This window comes from Passer montanus, unplaced genomic scaffold (genome assembly GCF_014805655.1).
Source record: "Passer montanus isolate IOZ18808 unplaced genomic scaffold, ASM1480565v1 scaffold66, whole genome shotgun sequence".
NCBI classification, from domain to species: Eukaryota; Metazoa; Chordata; class Aves; order Passeriformes; family Passeridae; genus Passer; species Passer montanus.
In genome coordinates, this window is record NW_024371704.1 from 2904220 (window position 1) to 2924439 (window position 20220).

The 20220-nt window shown below is 44.4% G+C and overlaps 1 protein-coding gene across 1 annotated transcript; it reads right to left on the minus strand.

Annotated features, from left to right (window-relative positions):
- Nucleotides 1-273: 273 nt before the first annotated feature.
- Nucleotides 274-20214, minus strand: FRZB (frizzled related protein). Its single transcript, XM_039728794.1, has 6 exons — nucleotides 19754-20214; nucleotides 11558-11605; nucleotides 7074-7139; nucleotides 4709-4913; nucleotides 4465-4528; nucleotides 274-1267 (listed from the first exon to the last, which is right to left on the minus strand). Exons 1-6 carry the CDS (start codon nucleotides 20205-20207, stop codon nucleotides 1163-1165), a joined length of 942 nt encoding a protein of 313 aa, XP_039584728.1. The 5' UTR covers nucleotides 20208-20214; the 3' UTR covers nucleotides 274-1162.
- Nucleotides 20215-20220: the final 6 nt, after the last annotated feature.

A 20220-nucleotide genomic window follows, 5' to 3' on the forward strand; every position in this document is an offset into this window, starting at 1 on the left:
ACAGTACTGGCAGCTAGAACACAACAGTCATTTGCTCCTTATAAGTAGAGCTGCTTCCCCTCTGCAGATTATACCAAAGAGAAGTGTTCTTTGATGTACCCCATTTTGATTTCCTTTAAACATGGGAAAGTAGAAAAACAAAGATAATTTCCAATATGTTGGCACCATCTGCAAAGAATTCTATTAAAGAACAAAAATTAAGTTTTTTTTTTTTTTTATATTTTCAAAGGTAGTATTAGCAATATGATGTTGGTTCAGAAGTCAGGTAAGGTCTGTGTTGGCAACTACAATTCTTTTATTGGACATATGTTACTGAGCATTGAACACATGTTTATGTAGGCATGGATTTAAGAATAACACCACAAAATCAAAAGGCTAAACTGCAGACCTGTGCTGAGAAGCAGGCCTGGTGAGTCGTCTACTCCTATAACTCAGCTGAGAAAAGGGGAAAAAACTGCCATTATAAGAGAAGAAGCATAAATTTAGTTATAAGTTACAGAACTAGATAATATTTCCTTTAAGGCCCAAAGCACTGGAAAACCCAGGTTCCCTCTATACGTGCACATTGTGCTTGTTGCAGGAAATATTTAAAGTCAGACTCTGCCTCATGCAAGTGGTTTATCTGTAAGACAACTTAATAAAGCTGTACTGATTCAAACAGTTCTCTTAAAAATGTATTTCAGAATAAAAATGATACACTTAAACCCAGATAACAACTTACCCAACAGAGAGCAAGTTTCAGCAAACAGTGACCAAGAAAGAGTGAACAGGGAAAGCCAATGATGTTGGCCAGATTTCATTCCTGCTCGCATCAGAATTTTCTCCCGAAGAAGATTCAGGAGATAAAAAGGTAAATTGAATATATCTTCATCTCATAAGGGCAGTTTTCTACAGTTCTTAGCAACAGAAAAAAAAAAAATATACATTTCCAGAACTTGCACATATCCGAAAAGAAACAGGTGGCAAACAAAGAGGGAGAACAAAACCTAATAAAAGCTAACCCAATACTTTGTAGTAAACAATAGAATATAACGTGCAATAGTGCAATTTCTCCTTTGCTGCTCCGACAACGAAGTCTTGGTAGACAGTCCCCTGCGTGTCCCGGCGGCACGGCAGCATCCCTGCATCCATCCATGCATCCATCCACGCATCCTTGGTGCTCCTAGCTGCGGGCCGGGGCCGAGCGGGCACTGCCCGCCCTTGGGGCCGCGCTGGGGCCCGGCTCTGCCCGGCCCTTCCCGGGCAGCCGCAGCTTCTGATCCCAGCGCTGCGGGAAAACGCACTGCCGTCACCGAGGGGAACGGGGAGGGACCGCCGGAGCCGCGGGGAGCACGGGAATCATCACTGAGGGGCACGGGAATCATCACTGAGGGGCACGGGAATCATCACCAGAGCTACGGGAATCACTGAGGGGCACGGGAATCATCACTGAGGGGCACCAGAATAATCACCAGAGCTACGGGAATCACTGAGGGGCACGGGAATCACTGAAAGGCACAGGAATCACTGAAAGGCACAGGAATTACCAGAGCTACAGGAATCACTGAGAGGTTAAAGAAATCACCTGAGAGTTACAGGAATTACCAGAGTTACAGGAATCACCTGAGAGGCACAGGAATTAATCACCAGAGCAACAGGAATCACTGAGAGGTTACAAGAATCACCTGAGAGTTACAGGAATCACCTGAGAGGTTACAGGAATTACCTGAGAGGAACAGGAATTAATCACCAGAGCAACAGGAATCACTGAGAGGTTACAGGAATCACTGAGAGGCACAGGAATCACCAGAGAGTTACAGGAATCACTGAGAGGTTACAAGAATCACCTGAGAGTTACAGGAATTAGCAGAGTTACAGGAATCACCTGAGAGGCACAGAAATTACCTGAGAGGTTACAGGAAACACCAGAGTGGTTAAACAAATTACCAGAGAGTTACAGAAATCACCAGAGTTACAGAAATTACTTGAGATGCTACAGGAATTACCTGAGAGGCTACAGGAATTACCTGAGAGGTTACAGGAAACACCAGAGTGTTTAAACAAATTACCAGAGAGTTACAGAAATCACCAGAGTTACATAAATTACCTGAGAGGCTACAGGAATTACCTGAGAGGTTACAGGAATTACCAAAGAATTACAGAAATCACCAAAGTTACAGAAATTATCTGAGAGGTTACAGGAATCGCCAGATTTACAGAAATTACCAGACAGGTAGAGAAATTACCTGAGAGGTCACAGGAATTACCAAAGAGTTACAGAAATTACCTGAGAGGTTACAGGAATTATGAGAGGCACAGGAATTACCAGAGAGGTTAAACAAATTACCAGACAGTTAGAGAAATTACCAGAGAGTTACAGGAATCACCAGAGTTACAGGAATTAAATTACCTGAGAGGTTACAAGAATCACCAAAGTTACAGAAATTACCAGAGTTACAGAAATTACCTGAGAGGTTACAGGAATTATCAGAGTTACCCAAATTACCTGAGAGGCTACAGAAATCACCAGAGAGTCACAGAAATTACCTGAGAGTCACAGAAATTACCAGACAGGTACAGAAATTACCTGCGAGTTACAGAAATTACCAGAGAGGTTACAGAAATTACCTCTCTGGTAATTTACAGAAATTATCAGAGAGCCGTAGAAATTACCAGAGAGTTACACAAATTACCAGAGAGGTTATAGGAATTACCAGAGAGGTACAGAAATTACCAGAGTGGTTACACATCCACATGTTCACACGTTTCACACAGAAAATGTGTTCACAAACAGCAGCAAAAGCAGAGAAGTTGCTATTTCCACCATGTCACCCTGCACTGCGCTCAAGGGTGCAATGACAGCTGATTGGGGAAAGTCATTTAAACAGGGAAAGTGTTTCCTGGCTTTCCTGCAGCCTCTGTGAATGAAGGGTCTGATACAAGGCTTCAGCACAAGGGGGACTCACCTTCGAAATAATAAAATTTACATGAAGCTATTCATGCAGTCTCGGGGGGAAACAGGATGAAAAAACAGTTAAGGGGTTTTTGTTAATTCAAAAAAAGCATTATTATTTTTGCAGGCAATAGAAATCACAGTAAAAAAAAAAAGACATAATAAATATAGTTTGCACAAGTGTTGATGCTCTTGGAAAGGAGGATGATGATGATGAGAAGTGGGTGGTGAGGTGGCAGGGTCCTCAACACCCCCAGGCCAGGTGTGAGGGCAGAGGCAGCAGGTTACAGACAACAAGGAAGGGAGTGAGAAAGGAAGTGTGTTCCCCAAAAAAACTCCAACCAATCATGTTACCACTCAAGAGCTGAAACTGAGCAGAAATCAGCCCATGGCAGCAAAATGTTATTTTCTCTGTGGCACTGGATTTCCCAGGGTTCTGCCAAATCAAACAACAACTTGAAATAAGATCCCTGTATCTTTCACTCCACTGTATCTTTTCATCTCCACTGATGTGAGAAATGTGCACAGAAAAACTTGCTTTTATAAACACAAGAGTATTTTCCTGCCAGTGACCCTCACACTGATGAAGAGAAAGTGCTGAGTGGAGGAGAATACTGGTTTGCACAGGCAAAACCACTATGGCAAATGAATGGCTGAGAAATTGTGTCAAAATAAGAATATTCTGTGTAAAGTGACACTCCTGACAAGGTCAAAACCACTGATGCTTTGCAGTGCATCAAAACATAAAAAGGTAATCCTTCCAGAACCTGGAAGGCATTAGAAACATCTAAGTAAGAAAAAAACCAGAATATATTTTCATAGGGAGAGCTGGGGTTGCTCAGCCTGGAGAAGGGTTCAGGGAGATCTCAGAGGACCCTCCAATACCTAAAGGGGCTACAGGAGAGATGGGGAAGGACTTTTTGCAAGAGCATGTAATGGCAGGACAAGGGGTAATGGCTTTGAAGTGACAGAGATTATATTAGATTAGATTATATAAAATATAGGGAAGAAATTCATGGCTGTGAGGGTGGTGAGTCCCTGGCACAGGTTGCCCAGAGAAGCTGTGGCTGCCCCATCCCTGGGAGTGTCCAAGGCCAGGCTGGATGGAGCTTGGAGCAGCCTGGAATAGTGGAAGGTGGCCCTGCCCATGATTTAGTCTGAAAAACATTTGTAAAGCCCCCTGGTCTGTTTGGGGTTTTTTTCAGTTCATATCACAGCCCCATCTAAGCAGGCCTGTGCTGTGGAACACACAGCTTGCCCACAGAGTTAAAAGTCCTCTCCTATTTGCTTTTTTGAGACAGAGGTTTTGACTGCTGCTACACTGGGATACTTTGGGGTAATTCAATGTATCCCTTTTATTTACTCAGCATGCAGTTCCAAGTAATAAAGCAAATAAAACACCAAGTTAGTTTTTGATACACTATATTCATTAAGTGGCGGCAGCACACGAATTTTCTTCCCTTATTTTGAAAAGACAGGCAGATGTTTCACGGCACCCACAACATGTGACTTCAGGTGAGGCATTTTCTTACCTTTATCTTTTTACCAAGACGTTCCTTCCACTTCTCAGCTATGGAGCCTTCCACCAAGAGTAACCTACACAACAGAGACAACCCCATCAAGAGAGACACCCCAACACACACAAGACTAAGCTCTCTGTGCCTTGCCCTCCCTGAACACCACGAAGGAGATGTACAGAGAGGTTTTCCTTCCTTTTGGCTCTGACCTTCAGCCCTGTGGCAGGGGAACAGTGAAGGACAGCACAGCAGGAGTTACCTGGAGCGCTCCTCGTCCTCGTAGCCCATAATGATGTACTCCTCATTGGCACTGAGGGGGGGACACAGGCAGCCAGAATTCGTGTGGAGGTTTACAGTGTCCTTTGGAATGTTCACTAGGGAAGACTTCAGGATCTCCTTCACTTCCACCACTGCAGTGACATCGTGGCATTTGGTCTTCACCTCCTTCACTTTAGCCCGAATGACTGGGGAGAAGCCACAAAGAGCACTGTTAGAAGCAGCAGATCATGCAGGTCACGCCCAAGCTGTTCTTGGTGACCTCTGGGATTAGATTTTGCATGGTTCTTCTTCAGCTGAGCTCCTGCAATGTCTCTGCCTCCATCTCTTCCCTTCATTACTTCACCCTCCACCAAGGAGGTCCAGTGTGCCCCTTAATAATGTGGTCAGGAGCAGCAGTTCTGTACCAGCTGGATTTATGTCCTGTTTAAGCTGGGCTCTGACTTCCTTCCTTCCTTCCCGTCTTCTTCACCCTTTGCATGTTAAATATATTAAATCTACTTCTTGTATGCTCTCCCAGAGCTGTGGCTGTTCCCTCTCTGACTACCTGCAGTACAGATGAGCAAATTTTATCACTCTGAACCTCACACAACAAGGGAATGTGCATTAAAACCTCCCATATCACTGCTTCTGCTGGATGACAGGCCCTTACCTTTTTCATTCTCTCCAGTGACCCAGCACTAATCTGCTCTGCTCTTTCTGAACTTCCAATGCTCCTGATCTTGACCCAGTGACCTCTCTAATTGTTTCCTCTCTCGGCCTTTCCTTGTGCCTCAAGCTGCAGAGGAGGAAAGGTTACCTTTCAAAGGCAAAGCTTTCCATTCTCTCCTGCTGACCAGTGAACTGATACCACACACAAATGCAATGCCAGCCCAGAGGTCATGCTCTAGAGAATGCCACACCATTCAGAGAGTCCCTTTCCACACTATAAATAGGAGACACCCCAAATTCCAAATGTCTCCTGTGTGAAAAAGGTAATATGGAAGAAAGAAAACCATGGACTTGCAGATCTCCTCACTCCACATGTACTGCAGGCAGATTAAATACAGCTGCCAACAAACACCAACTTGTGCATCTACCATGCACAATTTACCCCGAGTGATTCCCTTTCTCAAAACCTTTTAAGATCTCAAAATAAAATATTGCTTTAGCTTGGAGATATTTCAAATGCCTTTTGAAACCTATTTAATTTCAAAAGCTTGAGAAAATGGACAGGAGCATGCTCAATGACTGCCATATGCAGTTTCTGACCAGAGAATAGTCACTCTAATTTTTTATAAACAAATCCACCAAAACAACATGCAGCTGACTAGTGACCAAAAAAGTGTTTGAATACAGTTGTAATTTTTTAGATTTTAACAGCAACTATTTTTAAAAGGAGATTGTCTGACTATGGCTTTATAAATGCATAATACTAATAAAAATGATACAATCATTACCATTTAAATAAAGCCTTAAAGCTGGCTGAACCTAAGGTTCCTCACCTGATTAATGGGGAAAAAGGAAGTGCTGCATATATTGATAAAGCCTTATAAAATAAAGCCTTGTTACCTTTGTAAAATCATTGCTCATGCCTGCTACTTTGGCTAAGTCGAAGAGGACTGTGGGAAAGTGACTCAGCTGAATTAGGGGTAGAAAAAGAAGTTTTATAACCATGGTGTGTTCAGATTTTGGGGTATGGTTGGATTATGTTTGTTATGATTTAAAACTGTGTAACTGATAAAGGCTTAACTGCTTAAAAGGGGCTGGGTTTTGCAATAAGGAAGGGCCCAATTGTCCAGCCCCTGTGATATGTATTCAGTGGCTTCATTGGCCTAATTTGCTTGAAACAAGCAGTATGAAGAAAAATATGAGCCTGGAGCTGTGAAATGCCTGAAGAGCAGGACATGTGCCTTTTACAGGTGTTACTGACAGCATCACACAGCTGGCAAGATGCTCATTGCTGGCTTTGATACACCAGAAGGAAAAGAACCTGATTGATCTCAGGGAGAGCTAGTGGGCACGAAAGCCACTACAAACATCCCCTTCTGCAAAAGCTGAGCATGCTGGAAATCACAGAGGCAGCTCAGGCACACAGTGCCATTTTTCTTGCATCACTGTTCACACCTGAGAAGTGCACAAACCCCAAATGCCTGCACTAAAACTGAAATAACAAAGATACCCTTGTACACATCAAGCTAATCCCCTCCATCCTTCTAAACTGGAAATGTTTCAGCTACACCTTCCTCCTCCAACAAGTAATATTGGGTTACCAGGAATAACAGTGAACTTTTTAGGCTTTTTAAATGGAAGTTTCCCCTCCCTGCAGGCTGGGAAGGGCTGGGAGCTGGCCCTGCAGCTGCTCTCACCGTAGTTGTAGTTGTTGCGCAGGTAGGTCTTCTGCGTGGCTTTCACAGGCTTGCACTTGCAGCGGTCTGCACAAACACAAAGCTTCGTTTAGAAAGAAAAGGGCAGGCACTCGGTGACAGTCTTCCCAAAATCTGCAGCTCACACAGCGTGGGAATTGGAGTCACAGAAAATAAATCCAACCAATGAATGTGATGCTTTTGTTCATTGATTGCCGCGTACGGTGAAATATACAAGTTACCATTATTAACGTAATTATTATACTAATTAATGCATACAAATTTATGTTGTAAAGCTTTTTTAGCTAAGGTGTAAAGCTTTATCTTTTAAATAAGTCATCTAACTATGATCTACCATCTGTTTTATTTAATTTGATCATAGTTAGATCCTGTTAAGCCAAGAAACAGTGTTTTGTAATTAGGAAATAGCTGGCTTCTGATTGTGATGGCATGAATTATAACACCTGTATTGTCTCACCCTTCTCATGAAACTGAAAATGGAACACAGGTTTTTAAAACACCTCTCAGCTACCCCGTCTCTAAGTCAGAAGAGGGTTAAATCTGACAACACCTAACAAAAATTTCACCGAAGTGATTTGCTTATTACAGTGAAACACTAAAAACCACAGGGCATTCCTGGCCTGTTCTGCTGGGAGATGTGGAACTGTCCATGAGACCTTAAATGTTTTTTAGGAGAAAAACCTGTCATTCTAAAATTTAAAAAAAAAAACCAAAACAAACCCAAACCACAGCACAACAACAAAGACACACAGACTTTGAGTCTGGAGTGACAAAACCATCATTTTCAGCCAGTTCAATGTTCAATCCTGTGCTTGCAGGTGCTGCAATTCCACCCTTGCAATGCTGCTCTCTCTTCAGTGCTAGACTTAAGGAATGCCCTCCTTTCTGTTCCTTTTATCATACACCATAACAGAGCCACAGAAAGGAAACACCGTGGCAGTGCATGACTGAACATTTTTTGATTATGTATTTTAAGTCAGTTTAGCAAACTGGGATATTCTGGCTAGCAGGCATTCATGAAATATTTGGCACTGGAAGGGACCTTTAAAGGCCACCTATTCCAACCCCCTTGCAAATAAGCAGGGACATCTTCAAGTGGATCAGGTTGCTGAGAGGTCCATCCAATCCACCATGAGGAGTTGTGTAAATTTTACATGATTTTATCATGACCCAGAAGGCCAAGTTTAATGAAAACAGGGAAATTCTTAGCCCTTGTGGCCAGAAAGATAGTCTTATGAGCACTGTCAGAGCAGCATTTCCAAAGGTGCAGATGCCAGACAGTTGGGAACTCTAAGAGAGGTAAAACCATTTTCATTAGTGCCCAGGGAATGCTAATGCTGAAGCTCCAGACCCACAGTGGTGTTCATTAACACCACTGGTATTTCAGAGCTGCTTGTGCTACTGCAAATATTTACTTATTTTACACCAGTGTCTAAGTGTGGCTCGCTGGAGTAATTTCAAACAGCAGATCCCAGTGCTCCATGTGCATGGGCATCTATTTTGACACTTGATTTGGCATAAATGGAAGTGGATTTAATGCAGCTTATTTCTATTCACCATCACCCTAAGTATCAATGCATATAAGCCAGTGATTCAGTTAAATCCAACATGAAGAGTCTGAAAAAGAACTTTTATTTGATTATATAAGATTCCTGCATATTAAAAAAAAAAATTAAAATTGATGTAATAATTATTTTCCATTTGAATAATTTTTGTAGTTGAAAATACAAAAAAAAATACAGGAAAGAGGAAAACATGTCAAAAGAAAAGTATATTATTTCCTTGAATTTCAAACACATCCTCAGGAATCTATATATAGTCCTACAGACTTTAACTTTTCTATGTGTTTGTGTTAAAATAACAAAAGCAGAGAAGGGAAGTGATTTTTGGCTCCCCTTCTGCCTTTGTGAGCTCATGGATACTGAGGGCCAAATCAGAGCTGCCTTGGAGCAGAGAATAAAAGATGTGCTCCTGTGACCCACGTTCACACAGGCACCTCACATTTCCATCACTTTTAAGGCAGTATTGGCTTACTTTATTAATTTTAGAATGTATTTTGTTAGTCTAGTTCTATTTCTAAATTATAGACCTGCCCATGTTCTTATCGAAGAACCTCCAAGTCACCCTCATGCTTTTTAAATTTACATTTAAAAGAACTGTACAAAATGCTGCATTATTCCTAATCACTATTTAGAGATACAGAAACTAGCACAAAAGTCATTTGCCAAGGTCAGTTGCAAAGTTAGAGCCAGAACTAATTCCTCTCTCCCAGTCCCTGGTACAGTGATTTTCCAAGGAAGGCAAATGCTGACCTTGCCCCAGGGAGTGGAAACACCCAGAAAAGGTGGCAATAAAAATGTACTGCACCACCTGATGCTGAGGGAAAATCCCATCCTACCTGACAGCCTCCCCAGCAGCTGCCAGGATTACCAGGAGAGCTCTGAGACCACAACAGTGGCATGTCCCAAGCATGGGACAGGCAGCAGAGGCTCCCGCTGGCTTTGGCTGAGATTACAGCCAGCCAGTAAATCTTCTTTTCAAGTAAATACAGGGCTACAAACTGCTCAAAGCCTCTGTCTCTGAAAACTTCGCTCTGTAAATGCCAAAGGACATGGAGAGAATGGTTTTCCCCATGGATTGCTTCCAAGAAACATCTGTGTCATCTTAAATATATGTGCATGCATGATGGAAAACCTGGCTGCAATCCTGACCTGTACAGGCACTCAAACCTGGCAAACACCTCCCAGATAAAGAAAGGATAAAAAATAAACACTCTGGAAAATTTTCTAAGAAACTTGAGCATGTGATGAAGCAGAAAACAATGTACTTCATTGCCAACAGAGGTAAAATGTCCCCCAAAAAAACCCCCATTCAGACTCAAAGGGAAGGCTTTGCCAGCAGACACTGACAGGGGAAAAAAGGTGTCTCCAATAGGGATAACCCATGAGTCCTGCTCCCTGAGACCATGCACAGCAGCACAAGCATTAACATGCAGAAACCACAAAGGGATTTTGTAAAAAATACATCAATTTGGTACTTGCAAAACAAACAAACAAAAAGTCTCTAGTTACAATGGCAAAACTACAAATTTACTTTACTGAACACATAAATAAAGCCATTTTGAAACATGGCCTTTTAGGTGGTCCAGCTGTGACAGATGCAGCACATTGAACCAGAAATCATGTTTGTACAGAAAAAGCAGAAAAAACACTAATTTGATGTATGTACAATAAAAGGCAGTGATATCAGCAGATATTGCACCAGCAATTTTTCTGTGCATCCTTCCCCTATTTTCTAGATGTGATTTTTTTAGGTCTGGTTTTGCTTTCAGCCATCAAAGCCTCACAGCAGTAACAACATGACAAACTTTTCTATGAAGATACTCACATTAGTAACAAGTATCTTGAGCCAGTCCTCCAGACATGGTCCCATGCTCAAGACAGTTTAAAGCAAAGCCTGTTAAAGGGTTTGCTTTTATGAGTTTCTTTTAACTATAACTGGGTGTGATTTAAAGAACATTTTGTACAAATATAGCTGTTTGCAAATTGGGACCTACTGATTAAAATTTTAAACTGTATTATAAACTGGTATTTTAAACTGCATTATAAACTGGTATTTTAAACTGTATTATAAACTGGTCATTATAATATATTTTTGCAATTTGGTCACAGAGCTCAATGCTGAAATTATATCTATAGGTATCCAGTGTGAGGTTCAACACCTTTTATGTATTAATATTGTTGAAGTGAGCATCAGTGCACACTGCAGCTCATCAGCCCCTCTGCAGAAGGAAAGACATGGAGGTCAGTGCTAGGGCTTCCAAGTCTCAATTTCTTGACAAAGACCTAAGAGGAGAACTTCAGATGGAATCATAATAAAATTCAAGGAAATCTGCAGTCATTGGCTTGCTTAAGCAAAAGATTCACATTCCTGTAATTATTAGCCACCATCCTGGGCTTTGCTTCTTTGCATTGGCAAGTACTGGTAAAGCTCAAAGGGTTTTATTCAGTTTTATTCAGTTCTAGCAAAACAAAAACAGAAATAAAAAGCAACAGGGGACTTGCTGGAATAAAACCAGCCTCAGAAGGTGCCATTCTCAACCTCCTTAGGCTAACAGGAGTATTGCCATTATCTACAAAGAGTTTAATTTAATTTGAAAACTTTAAGGTCAAAATGAACCATTATCTTCACTGGTTTTGCCCGCGGAAAAATCAATTTAATGATTACTCTCTCTGTTCAAGACAGAACTTTTAATAAAATCAGCACAGCCCTCCTGCTTTGATGGACATTTTGAGGCTGACCAGTCCCCAAATCCCCCTGCCCGTGGAATGCAAAAGCACAATCTACAGTATTCTCAGTCAAGAGTAAGTATTTAAGTATTTATCACTTAGTACCCCTCTTAATTAAATATTTAAAGGATTGGAAAGTCTACAGCTTATTATACAGTTTTATAAAAATGTACTTACCAATGCCTGCACCTCTACAGTTGCCGTTATTGGAATCCATAGGGAAATCTGGCATGGATTTGTAAAATATGTGAAGAAATGTTAGTATTTTTAATATTGGACTATTTCACTACACATACATCACAATGTTTTCTCTTTCTCTAATATTTAGTATGTGGAAACTTAATAACTTGACTAATAAACAGTTAGCAATATTCTAGAGGTCAGACCAGTAAAGGTGACACAACGTCTTACCCAAATTTCACCTGAACCCAGCATGTCATGTTAAATGCTGAAGCAGGCTAAATATCCCATTTCCATTGCTACAGACTGGCAGGTTTCAGACAAGGGTTGACATTTATGCCATGAATTTTGATCACCTACAGAAAACACATGTAGTGTTTGCATTTAATTAGATGATGAAGGAGAAATTACTTTTGGGGATTTTTTTTGGTTACTGAGGAAATCAAATCAAATCAACCAACCATAATCACACTGTTGAAGCAAATGCCAAAATAAATGTTTCAGACCTTCCCCTCAGTTTAAAAACACACTGATTACTCTGAAGGACAGATAAGGAACAGAAGTTTAAAAAGGCACCATGCCCAAAGAACTGCTTTTCATACATTTCAGACACATTCATAAGTGGACTGTGTCCCACATTAGTAAAGTGCATCATTTCAAACCTATTTATTAAATCACACAATTTAATGGGTTTATACATATATTTAATCATGAAAAACAAGTATATTAATGCATATAACTTTGAATGAGCTAAGGACAAAATAAATGCAAGAGGAACAAGAACTGGGAGAGAGGCAGGGCACTTTATTAGAATGGCACATAAAATGGAAAAACAAATCAGCTTTCAAAGAAAAAGCCCTTCTGTAATTTGGCACATTTATTCATTTATTCTGCTCTTCCAATTCTGGAATCTGGTATCCTACAATCAACTTAGATTCCTACATAATCATGGAGGCAATGCAGCTGCCTTTGCAATGTAGAACACATGCAACAATGCTGCCTTGTAAGAAGTCAGACTATCCAAGCTGATTCCTACTTACATGTTTGATTCTGATTATTCACCTGAGTTATTCTCAGTGCATTAAGAATGTATTTTGTATTGCATCAAATGCATTCTGGTATTCCAGGATGTGATGGAAGAGGAATTGAAATGGCTTCCCTCTTGCAAATGGTAAATAAAAGGACAACCACACTTCTCATTCTTCCCCTCCTGGGTCAATGATCTGTTGTCTTGTCCATTCAGCCAAGCTGCAGCTTTAAATCCACAATTCCTTCTGATGTGGTAAAAGCACAGAGAGAGGTCTATGGTGTGACAATCCTCTCATCTGCTCCAAGTACAGACAAAACATCTGCAAGAACCCTCCAGCCACAGAGGCCTCTCTGTCTACCTAGGGCTGGCCTCAGAAGTTTCCCCATTCTGGGCACCCAAACCCCTGCAGAGAAAGCTCTCCAGACTCCCTGCCCCTCTCACTCAGCTGCCTTGGACACCTTCTCAGGTGTTCTCAAAGGCTAGCTGCACATGACCAAGCCAACTCCTCTGGTTTCTCAGGTGGCCCAGCAAGCTGAAATTCCTACCAAAACGGGTATTTCAGGCATGGTTTGTTCATAGCTTCAAAGCACATTCCCCATTCTACCAAAATTGTTACTGGGGACAGAAAAAAATTTTATGACAGAGAAGACAAGAGAAGTGTCACATTATATATTTACCATCTCCCATCCACAGAAGGAAAAAGAAGCCCTGAAATCCACTGTTCCTACCTAAACCAAGGATGGATCCACAAGCAGGCATGACTTCATGGTGCTTGAGCAAACCCAGTCCAATCCACACTGAAATTACACCTCAAAATAAACCAGAGCCCAGTAAAGAGTTCACAGCCTCCCCTGGCCCATTTGGGGGATTTTAAATGGCTTTTTCCCCCTCCCTCTGTATAATGTCCATGGGTGCTGGCTGAGGAACTGTCCTTGGAGCTTACACCAACACAAGGAGAACCAGTGAGCTTGGTATGGGCAGTATAAACATGCCAACAAGCATGGAACTGACCTGCTTTGCACCAGATGTTCCCACACTCTTGGCTACACAACTTATTCTTAACCAAATTCCAGCACACCACGGCCTCGAGGTATCTCCTAACTCTGCACTGCCAGGTCACCTTTCCCACCCCAAACCAGCAATTCCCAGTGAACGAGCTGTGTGTGCAGCCAGAGGAATCCAGACAGCGTGTGCAGGGTGGAAGTGCCTCCTGCTTGTGTGCCTGCACTCAGCAGCAGGGCAGCCTGGTGTCAGGCATGGGTGAGCAGAGCAGGGGTGAACAGGTACCCATCCATCAGCTCAGAGCTCACTTCTGGACTTGGGAGGGCTTGGGCCAGGCAAGTGCTGACCTGCCTTGATGGTCATCCTCTCCAATGCTCTCATGCCTACTCAGGGATGACAGGTTTCTACAGATGGACAGGAGCACAGGCTTGTGGAGGGGATTCCAATGCTCTCATGCCTACTCAGGGTTTCTACAGATGGACAGGAGCACAGGCTTGTGGAGGGGACTGGAGACCTCTGCCACCCATGACACCTCTCTGGAAACCCTTCTCATTTCTCTGGCCCTCTCCCCAGTTAAGCTCACACAGTCTGGTCCCTGCTTACCTACCAGAAAGGAGACTGGAAGAGGGTCCAGCCCAGGCCTGCCAGCAGCCACTCGTCAGGTCTCAGGTGTGGAACAGAAGTGGAACAATAGGAAGTCAGTGGTTTGGGGGAGCAGCCACCCAGCCCCTGTGAAATGCAGCCCCTGTCCCCAGCAGCCTGATGGACACAGGCTCCACCAAGCCGAGACCTTCAGCTGCAACACAGGCAGAGGGAGGGGAAAAAAGCCATTTAAAATCCCCCAAACAACTGACTTCCTATTGTTCCTCTTCACAGGCAAAGCCTCTGCCAAGTCCTGTCTATGCAAAGCTATCTTCCTGAAATAAATACCTGTCAGTGATGGCTAGCTGGATTGCCAAAGAGAATACTGTCCAGAGGTCCAATCCAAAAGTTTCCTATTAAATTTTGTTTAGGAGCAGGGGACAAATCCAAACTGTTTTTTTCCAATACACCATCCTAATAAATTGCTTTTCAGAGGGTTTCTACATAAAATAAAGACCAAAACACAACACTAACAAGGAGAGCTAAATAAAAGCCACTTACACAGTAAGAGGGCAAAATAACAGTGCCTGCAATCACAGATTTAGATGAGGGGTTTGGAACAGAGAAACAACTTGGTAATACCTAGTTTTCAGCAAACATCTTTCCTATACCACTGTTTAAATAAATAAAAATGTTAAAAGGCAGAGAAAGGCAAAAAATAACATGATCCTGATTGTCATTATGATTAAAGAATATGGCCCAGCTATTACTGAAGCCACTCCAGGCACTGTGCTCCAAAGAACTGAGCTATAGCCAATGGCTGCTGCTTGGGTACCTTCTTCAGATTGAGACATCTGTGAGCCCCATTAATTAAGAAACCCTTCCACAGTGCATGAATTCACTGTCATTCACTTCAGCTATTAATACAGAGAGAATCTTTGCTAAGTGGGTTGCAAAAACATGCGCGGAAAAGGCAAGTGATAGGAAAATTTATTCTAGTTAACATTTAATACAAAGAACTCAAACTCCAAGTGGTAGAGCAGCCAGCAACATGGCTGTTCCACATAACATTTTATTACTCATAACAAATCCCACCAGGTTTTGATGACATTTAATGGCCCAGGTATTGACTAAATGCTTAGAGTGTAAAATCCAGGGGACTCAGCCTCCAAAGGCAGCTGAACTGTAGTGAGCCTAACACCATTGGTGCTATCCTCAATACTAAGATTTAAATTTACTTATTTGTTTCTCCTGCCCTGTTTCAGGCTTGAAGCTTGTAATAATTTTGTTATTTAACTGAGAAATGAGGCTGCTCCCAGGCTTCAGGCAAAGACAAATCCCAACTTTATAAATGATAACCCGGGCACAAATGCTCACCCTCAGCATGGTCTGTAGCACTCCCCCAGCACTGTCATGCACATCAGCTGCTCTAAGCAGAGCTAGGCAAAGAGTCAGAACAAATTTGATCTGGAGCTTGGAAACCACTGTTTTGGAAATTAAGTTAATACATAAGAAACAAGAAAGAGAAATGGCTTGTTCTCTTGCCTTTTAAGCCTGCAATGCCAAATTAACATCCTGGGTTACTATGAATTCATCCAGACAGACATGGAGAACTTGGGCAACATGGAGAAATCATGGGTTCACATATGATTTAAGAAAATAGGTGTCCATCATGTGAATAACCTATAATTTTCTTTAATGTTTACGAGATTTTTTTAAAAAAAAATTTTCAAAGTTCTTCTTAGACACCTCATTATAGTTTGGGTGTTAACTACACATGGTTGATACCCTGTGATGTGGCTTCCCTTTTCTCCAACTTCTTATTAACAGGCCAACACGCCTTCAAGCTGTGTTCTTATCTGAGTAAGATAAGGTGAGACAACCTGCCTGACAGATCTGACTTCCAATACACACAGTACCCATGACACTGCTCTGGTTTTTTTGCTAGTTCCCTCTTCAAAACAGGAATAAACACATCACTTGAGACATAAACACTCTGCTAGGCAGTAGCAGCCACATGGAAGATGCTTTTTTAGTCAGCATCCCAATGCCAACACTTATTACCTGCAAAACTAAAGGTCCTGCCTGTGGAATTCTAGATTTGAGACAATTTTCTCTCTCAGCAGTTCCTGCTGCTTCACGGACCTAAGGAAGTTTGACAGAGCCCTGAATGAGGGAAGAAGATAATCTGATAGACTAGAGGAAGAACGAGCATATGCATATGAAATATATGGAGCAAGTGAACAGGACCTCCCAGAGATGTAACACAGCTTGTACTAATGTCAGCACACAGAACCACTTGCAGCTCCAAAAAGCCCAGGACAGGGATGTGGGATAAATGCCATAGGAGACTTCAGACATTAGCATGCACTAATCTGACACCTGGGGTGTTAATGCATTGTCAAGATGCTGCTTCATTCTCCATCATGGATGATGATTTGTTGGATCCTGCACAAAAAGCCCAATTATTCAGCATCACACTTGCCTCCCGAACACCCACACCATGCCTGCAGCATCCCTCTGCTTTCTGGCTGTGAAGGAACCCAGATGTTTCCCAAAGAGAATGAAAAATCAAGAGACATACACTTCCCACATGTTTGAAGTCAGTCTTTGTAACTTGAGGAACCTCCCAATCAGCACTCCCACTCAGGTTTTGGAGACCAGCACAAGCCCAGGGGGTGTGCACAGCTATTCCTCTAACTGAGCCCAAACCACAGCACTGTTGTCAGCTTTCTCCATCACAGACAAAGCAGCAGCTGCTTCACCAGGCCAGCAGCCCCTTGGTGCTGTGACAGGAGGTGGCTGGATCTTCCTCACACCTGGACTCAAATGGACACAGGTCCTAGAAGATGTCTGTGGTGGACTGTGCCTCAACAGCTGAAAGTGAGATTTATCTTACTGAGATTTATCACAGATTTTACCAACCACAGTCCCTCCATACTTTGCAACAGTCACAGGCTACTGGGATGCAGGGAATATAGCTGATGGAAACTGGGCTTGTGAACCCAGTCCCTGCTCTGACAAGGGCAAACACTGACTGCATCATCCTTAAGGTTCTCTCATGGAAGGGGCAAGACAAATGTGTAATGTTTACCAGCAATAATGCAAAAACCTCAAGAGGAAAGGAAAGAGTAGAACCCTGTTACAGGTAACCAAAGAATGAAAGCAAAAACAAGATTTCACTTCTGAAGAAAACAAAAAAGCCCCTTCTACAAGAGAAAGCCACAAAACAATGGATTATATTTCTGCCCACTCTATTAGATGTAGATTACAGACAGCAGAAGGGGCTAGAATGCTTAGGAGATAAATTAAAGCAAATAAGAGCAGCGATTCTGCACGGTACTCATCAGGCAGTTGGTTATTTGTGTCTTCTACTGAGCTGCAATCCTTTATTTGGAGAATTGGATTTGAAAGTGTTCACCTTACCTCTTCCTAGAACAGGAATCCTTCCCTCTGCTTTCTAAAAGAACAGTTTTATTCCCTCAAGAAGGATTCTTTCAGTCTGGTGCATAATGCATCAGTTCAAAATATTCAGCCCAGAAATGAGAATGTCATCAGGTTCTCATTCAGTGAAAGAGAGTTTTCATGGATCTGGCCCTGGAATCCCTCAAAGAGGTTATTGTACTGCTGAGGTCCTCAGAAATAGGTAACTCGGGGGCGATTTCAGCCAAGCTTCCTCCCTCCAGATTTGAATGTGATTGCTTTCAAATCGCTGCAGACCTGCCAAACCTTGCTCATGCTGGAGCCATTTTTAAGGTGGTTTTGAAAGCACCTCAATGCTGCAGAGAAAGGTGCTTGGTGTTCAAAACCAGATCTCCCCAAAACTACCCCAACAGGACTGCAGCACTCAAGAGAGCAGCAGCTGATGGCAAAAATAGATGGTTACGTTCATGGGCTGGGGAAAAAAGTAGGAAAAGGCAAGAGGGAAGCAGCTAGAAGTTAGAAATAGCAGTAATGACTGGAGATATGAGGGTGTGGAGGTTTCAAGTGGTGCAGAGGGTAAGAGAATAGAGTCACAGATGGAGTAGGGTTTGTCTGGCCTGTAAATAAATGGAGACAGAGAGAGCAGCTTACCTGGGAAGGCTGAGCTGGGGAGCACGGTCAGGAAACTGAAGCGTGATATTTTGTTAGGAGAAGAAAACAGGAATTACAGCATTTGGCATTACTGGCAGTGGGATACATAAAGCATTTAGTAGTGGGACAGAAGCACAGTAAAATACTGTGCTGAGCACAGCATGAAAAGTCCCCCTTTCATTGCCAGGCCACAGCTGGAGGAGGACAGAGAGGTGAGATCTACTGCCTGTCAGTGAGCTCCCAAAACCCAGCACTGCAGCTGTGGGCACTGAAGGAGACAGGTAGCAGCACAACAAGCTCGTGGGGTGCATGGGTGCTGCTCTGCTCTGACCCCGCTGGTCTGCTCTCCAAGTCCTCTGATGGAGAGGTCTGGCAGAGCCACCAGCACTTTGCATCAAAGAAAATGGTAGCCTGGTCCCACCAGCAGCAAATGCTTTCCTGAGAATGCACAGGAACTGCAGTCACTTTGTAAAAGGTCAGAGCTCACTCGTGATAACCACCCACCAGCTTGCTTTAATTTCCTGCTCAATAGTCCCTTGTATTCAATATCTCTGTGGTGCTCAGCTCACCACACTGGAGGGGTGTCCTGCCAACTCCCAAAGGCAGCTGTGACAAGAGCAGGGTCCCCGAGCCACAGCAGGTTTGTAGCATGGTCTGAGCAGCCAGCAGTCCTCACCTGACCGTGCAGAGATGCTCCTGCCCCCGTAGTGCTGCATGGCAGCCAGCACCAGCCATGCTGTGGGACCACAGTGAGCTCAGCTGGTGGAACAGGAGGCACAGGTAGAGCTGAGCAGCTCCAGCAGCCCCTGCGAGGCCACAGTGGTCACACGGCATCAGGGCTCGGCTGCAGGACGCAGCGTTTGGCTGGCTTCAGGGATGTGGGGAACAAAACACAACGGAAGGCTGCACCTTGCTACACTCCTCACCTGGAAACAGCTCTAGAGCCCAGGGACCTGCTGGGGAACCCTTCGGTGCTAACCACTGAGACGAGCATGTTCTCTCCCTCCAGGTGTGCATAGAAAGCGGCTGGGGAGACGCCGGCCCCCCAGCTCTGCCTGGGGCTCCTCTGGGCACTGACCTTTCCCCAAATCTCTGGAGTGGCGGCCTTGTGCGGGAAAGGGAGCAACCTGCTTTGGGAGGGAGCGGCTGGGGATGAGCACCGAGGAGCGGGGGGAGAGGGGGAGCCAGCAGCCTGGGGGCTGCCCCTCACTGGGGCGGCTCTTCGCTCTCTGCCCGCCGATGGATCCCCGGAGAGCGGTGCGGAAACGCTCCCCGTTCGTGTGGAACGGGAGCCGCAGCTCCCACGCTCGTACGCGCTCCCCGGAACGGCGGCGGGGCTGTCACTTGTCACACACACTCTGTGCCCGACAAACTTTTCCAGCTGCCGCAGGCAGAGCAAAGACAGCAGAGGAGCGGAGGGCGAGAAGCCGAGAGCGGCGTGAGGGGAGGCAGCGCTGCCGGGCTGCGCTCGCCGCCCATTGTCCCCGCGCTCCCCGCGCACTCACCCGCGCCCTCGGCGGTCACGATGGCCTCGGGGGAGATGCAGACGCCGCGGTCGTAGACGGGCAGCTCGTCGCAGGCCAGGCTGTCGGGCCAGGCGTGGCTGTAGCGGAGCAGGACGGGCTCGCAGCCGGCGCGGGCGCGCTCGCACACGGACTTGCAGGGCTTGATGGGCTCGTGCTGGAAGTCGATGGTGCAGATGGGCGCGTACATGGCGCAGAGGAAGAACAGCAGGTCGGGGCTGCAGTTGGTGCCCAGCAGCCCCTCGAACTGCTCCATGGCCAGCACGGCGTTGGCCTGCGTGCTGTGGTGCAGGTGGTTCGGCATCTTGGTCATGTTCCAGGGCAGCGGCTTGCAGAGCGGGATGCGCACCGGCTCGCAGGCCGCCCCCCGGCCCGCCGGCGCCCGCCCCAGCAGCAGCAGCCCGGCCAGGGCCAGCACCGGCAGCCCCCGCCACATGCCGCCCGCCCCG

Bases quoted from the DNA above. Each gene is read 5' to 3' on its own strand.
- FRZB (XM_039728794.1), bottom strand. From the start codon at position 20,207: ATGTGGCGGGGGCTGCCGGTGCTGGCCCTGGCCGGGCTGCTGCTGCTG. The intron at 11,606-19,753 runs GTGAGTGCGCGG...AATCCATGCCAG, and splicing joins CGTGACCGCCGAGGGCGCGG to ATTTCCCTATGGATTCCAAT. The intron at 4,529-4,708 runs GTAACTCCTGCT...TCTGTTGTGTAG, and splicing joins GAGGACGAGGAGCGCTCCAG to GTTACTCTTGGTGGAAGGCT.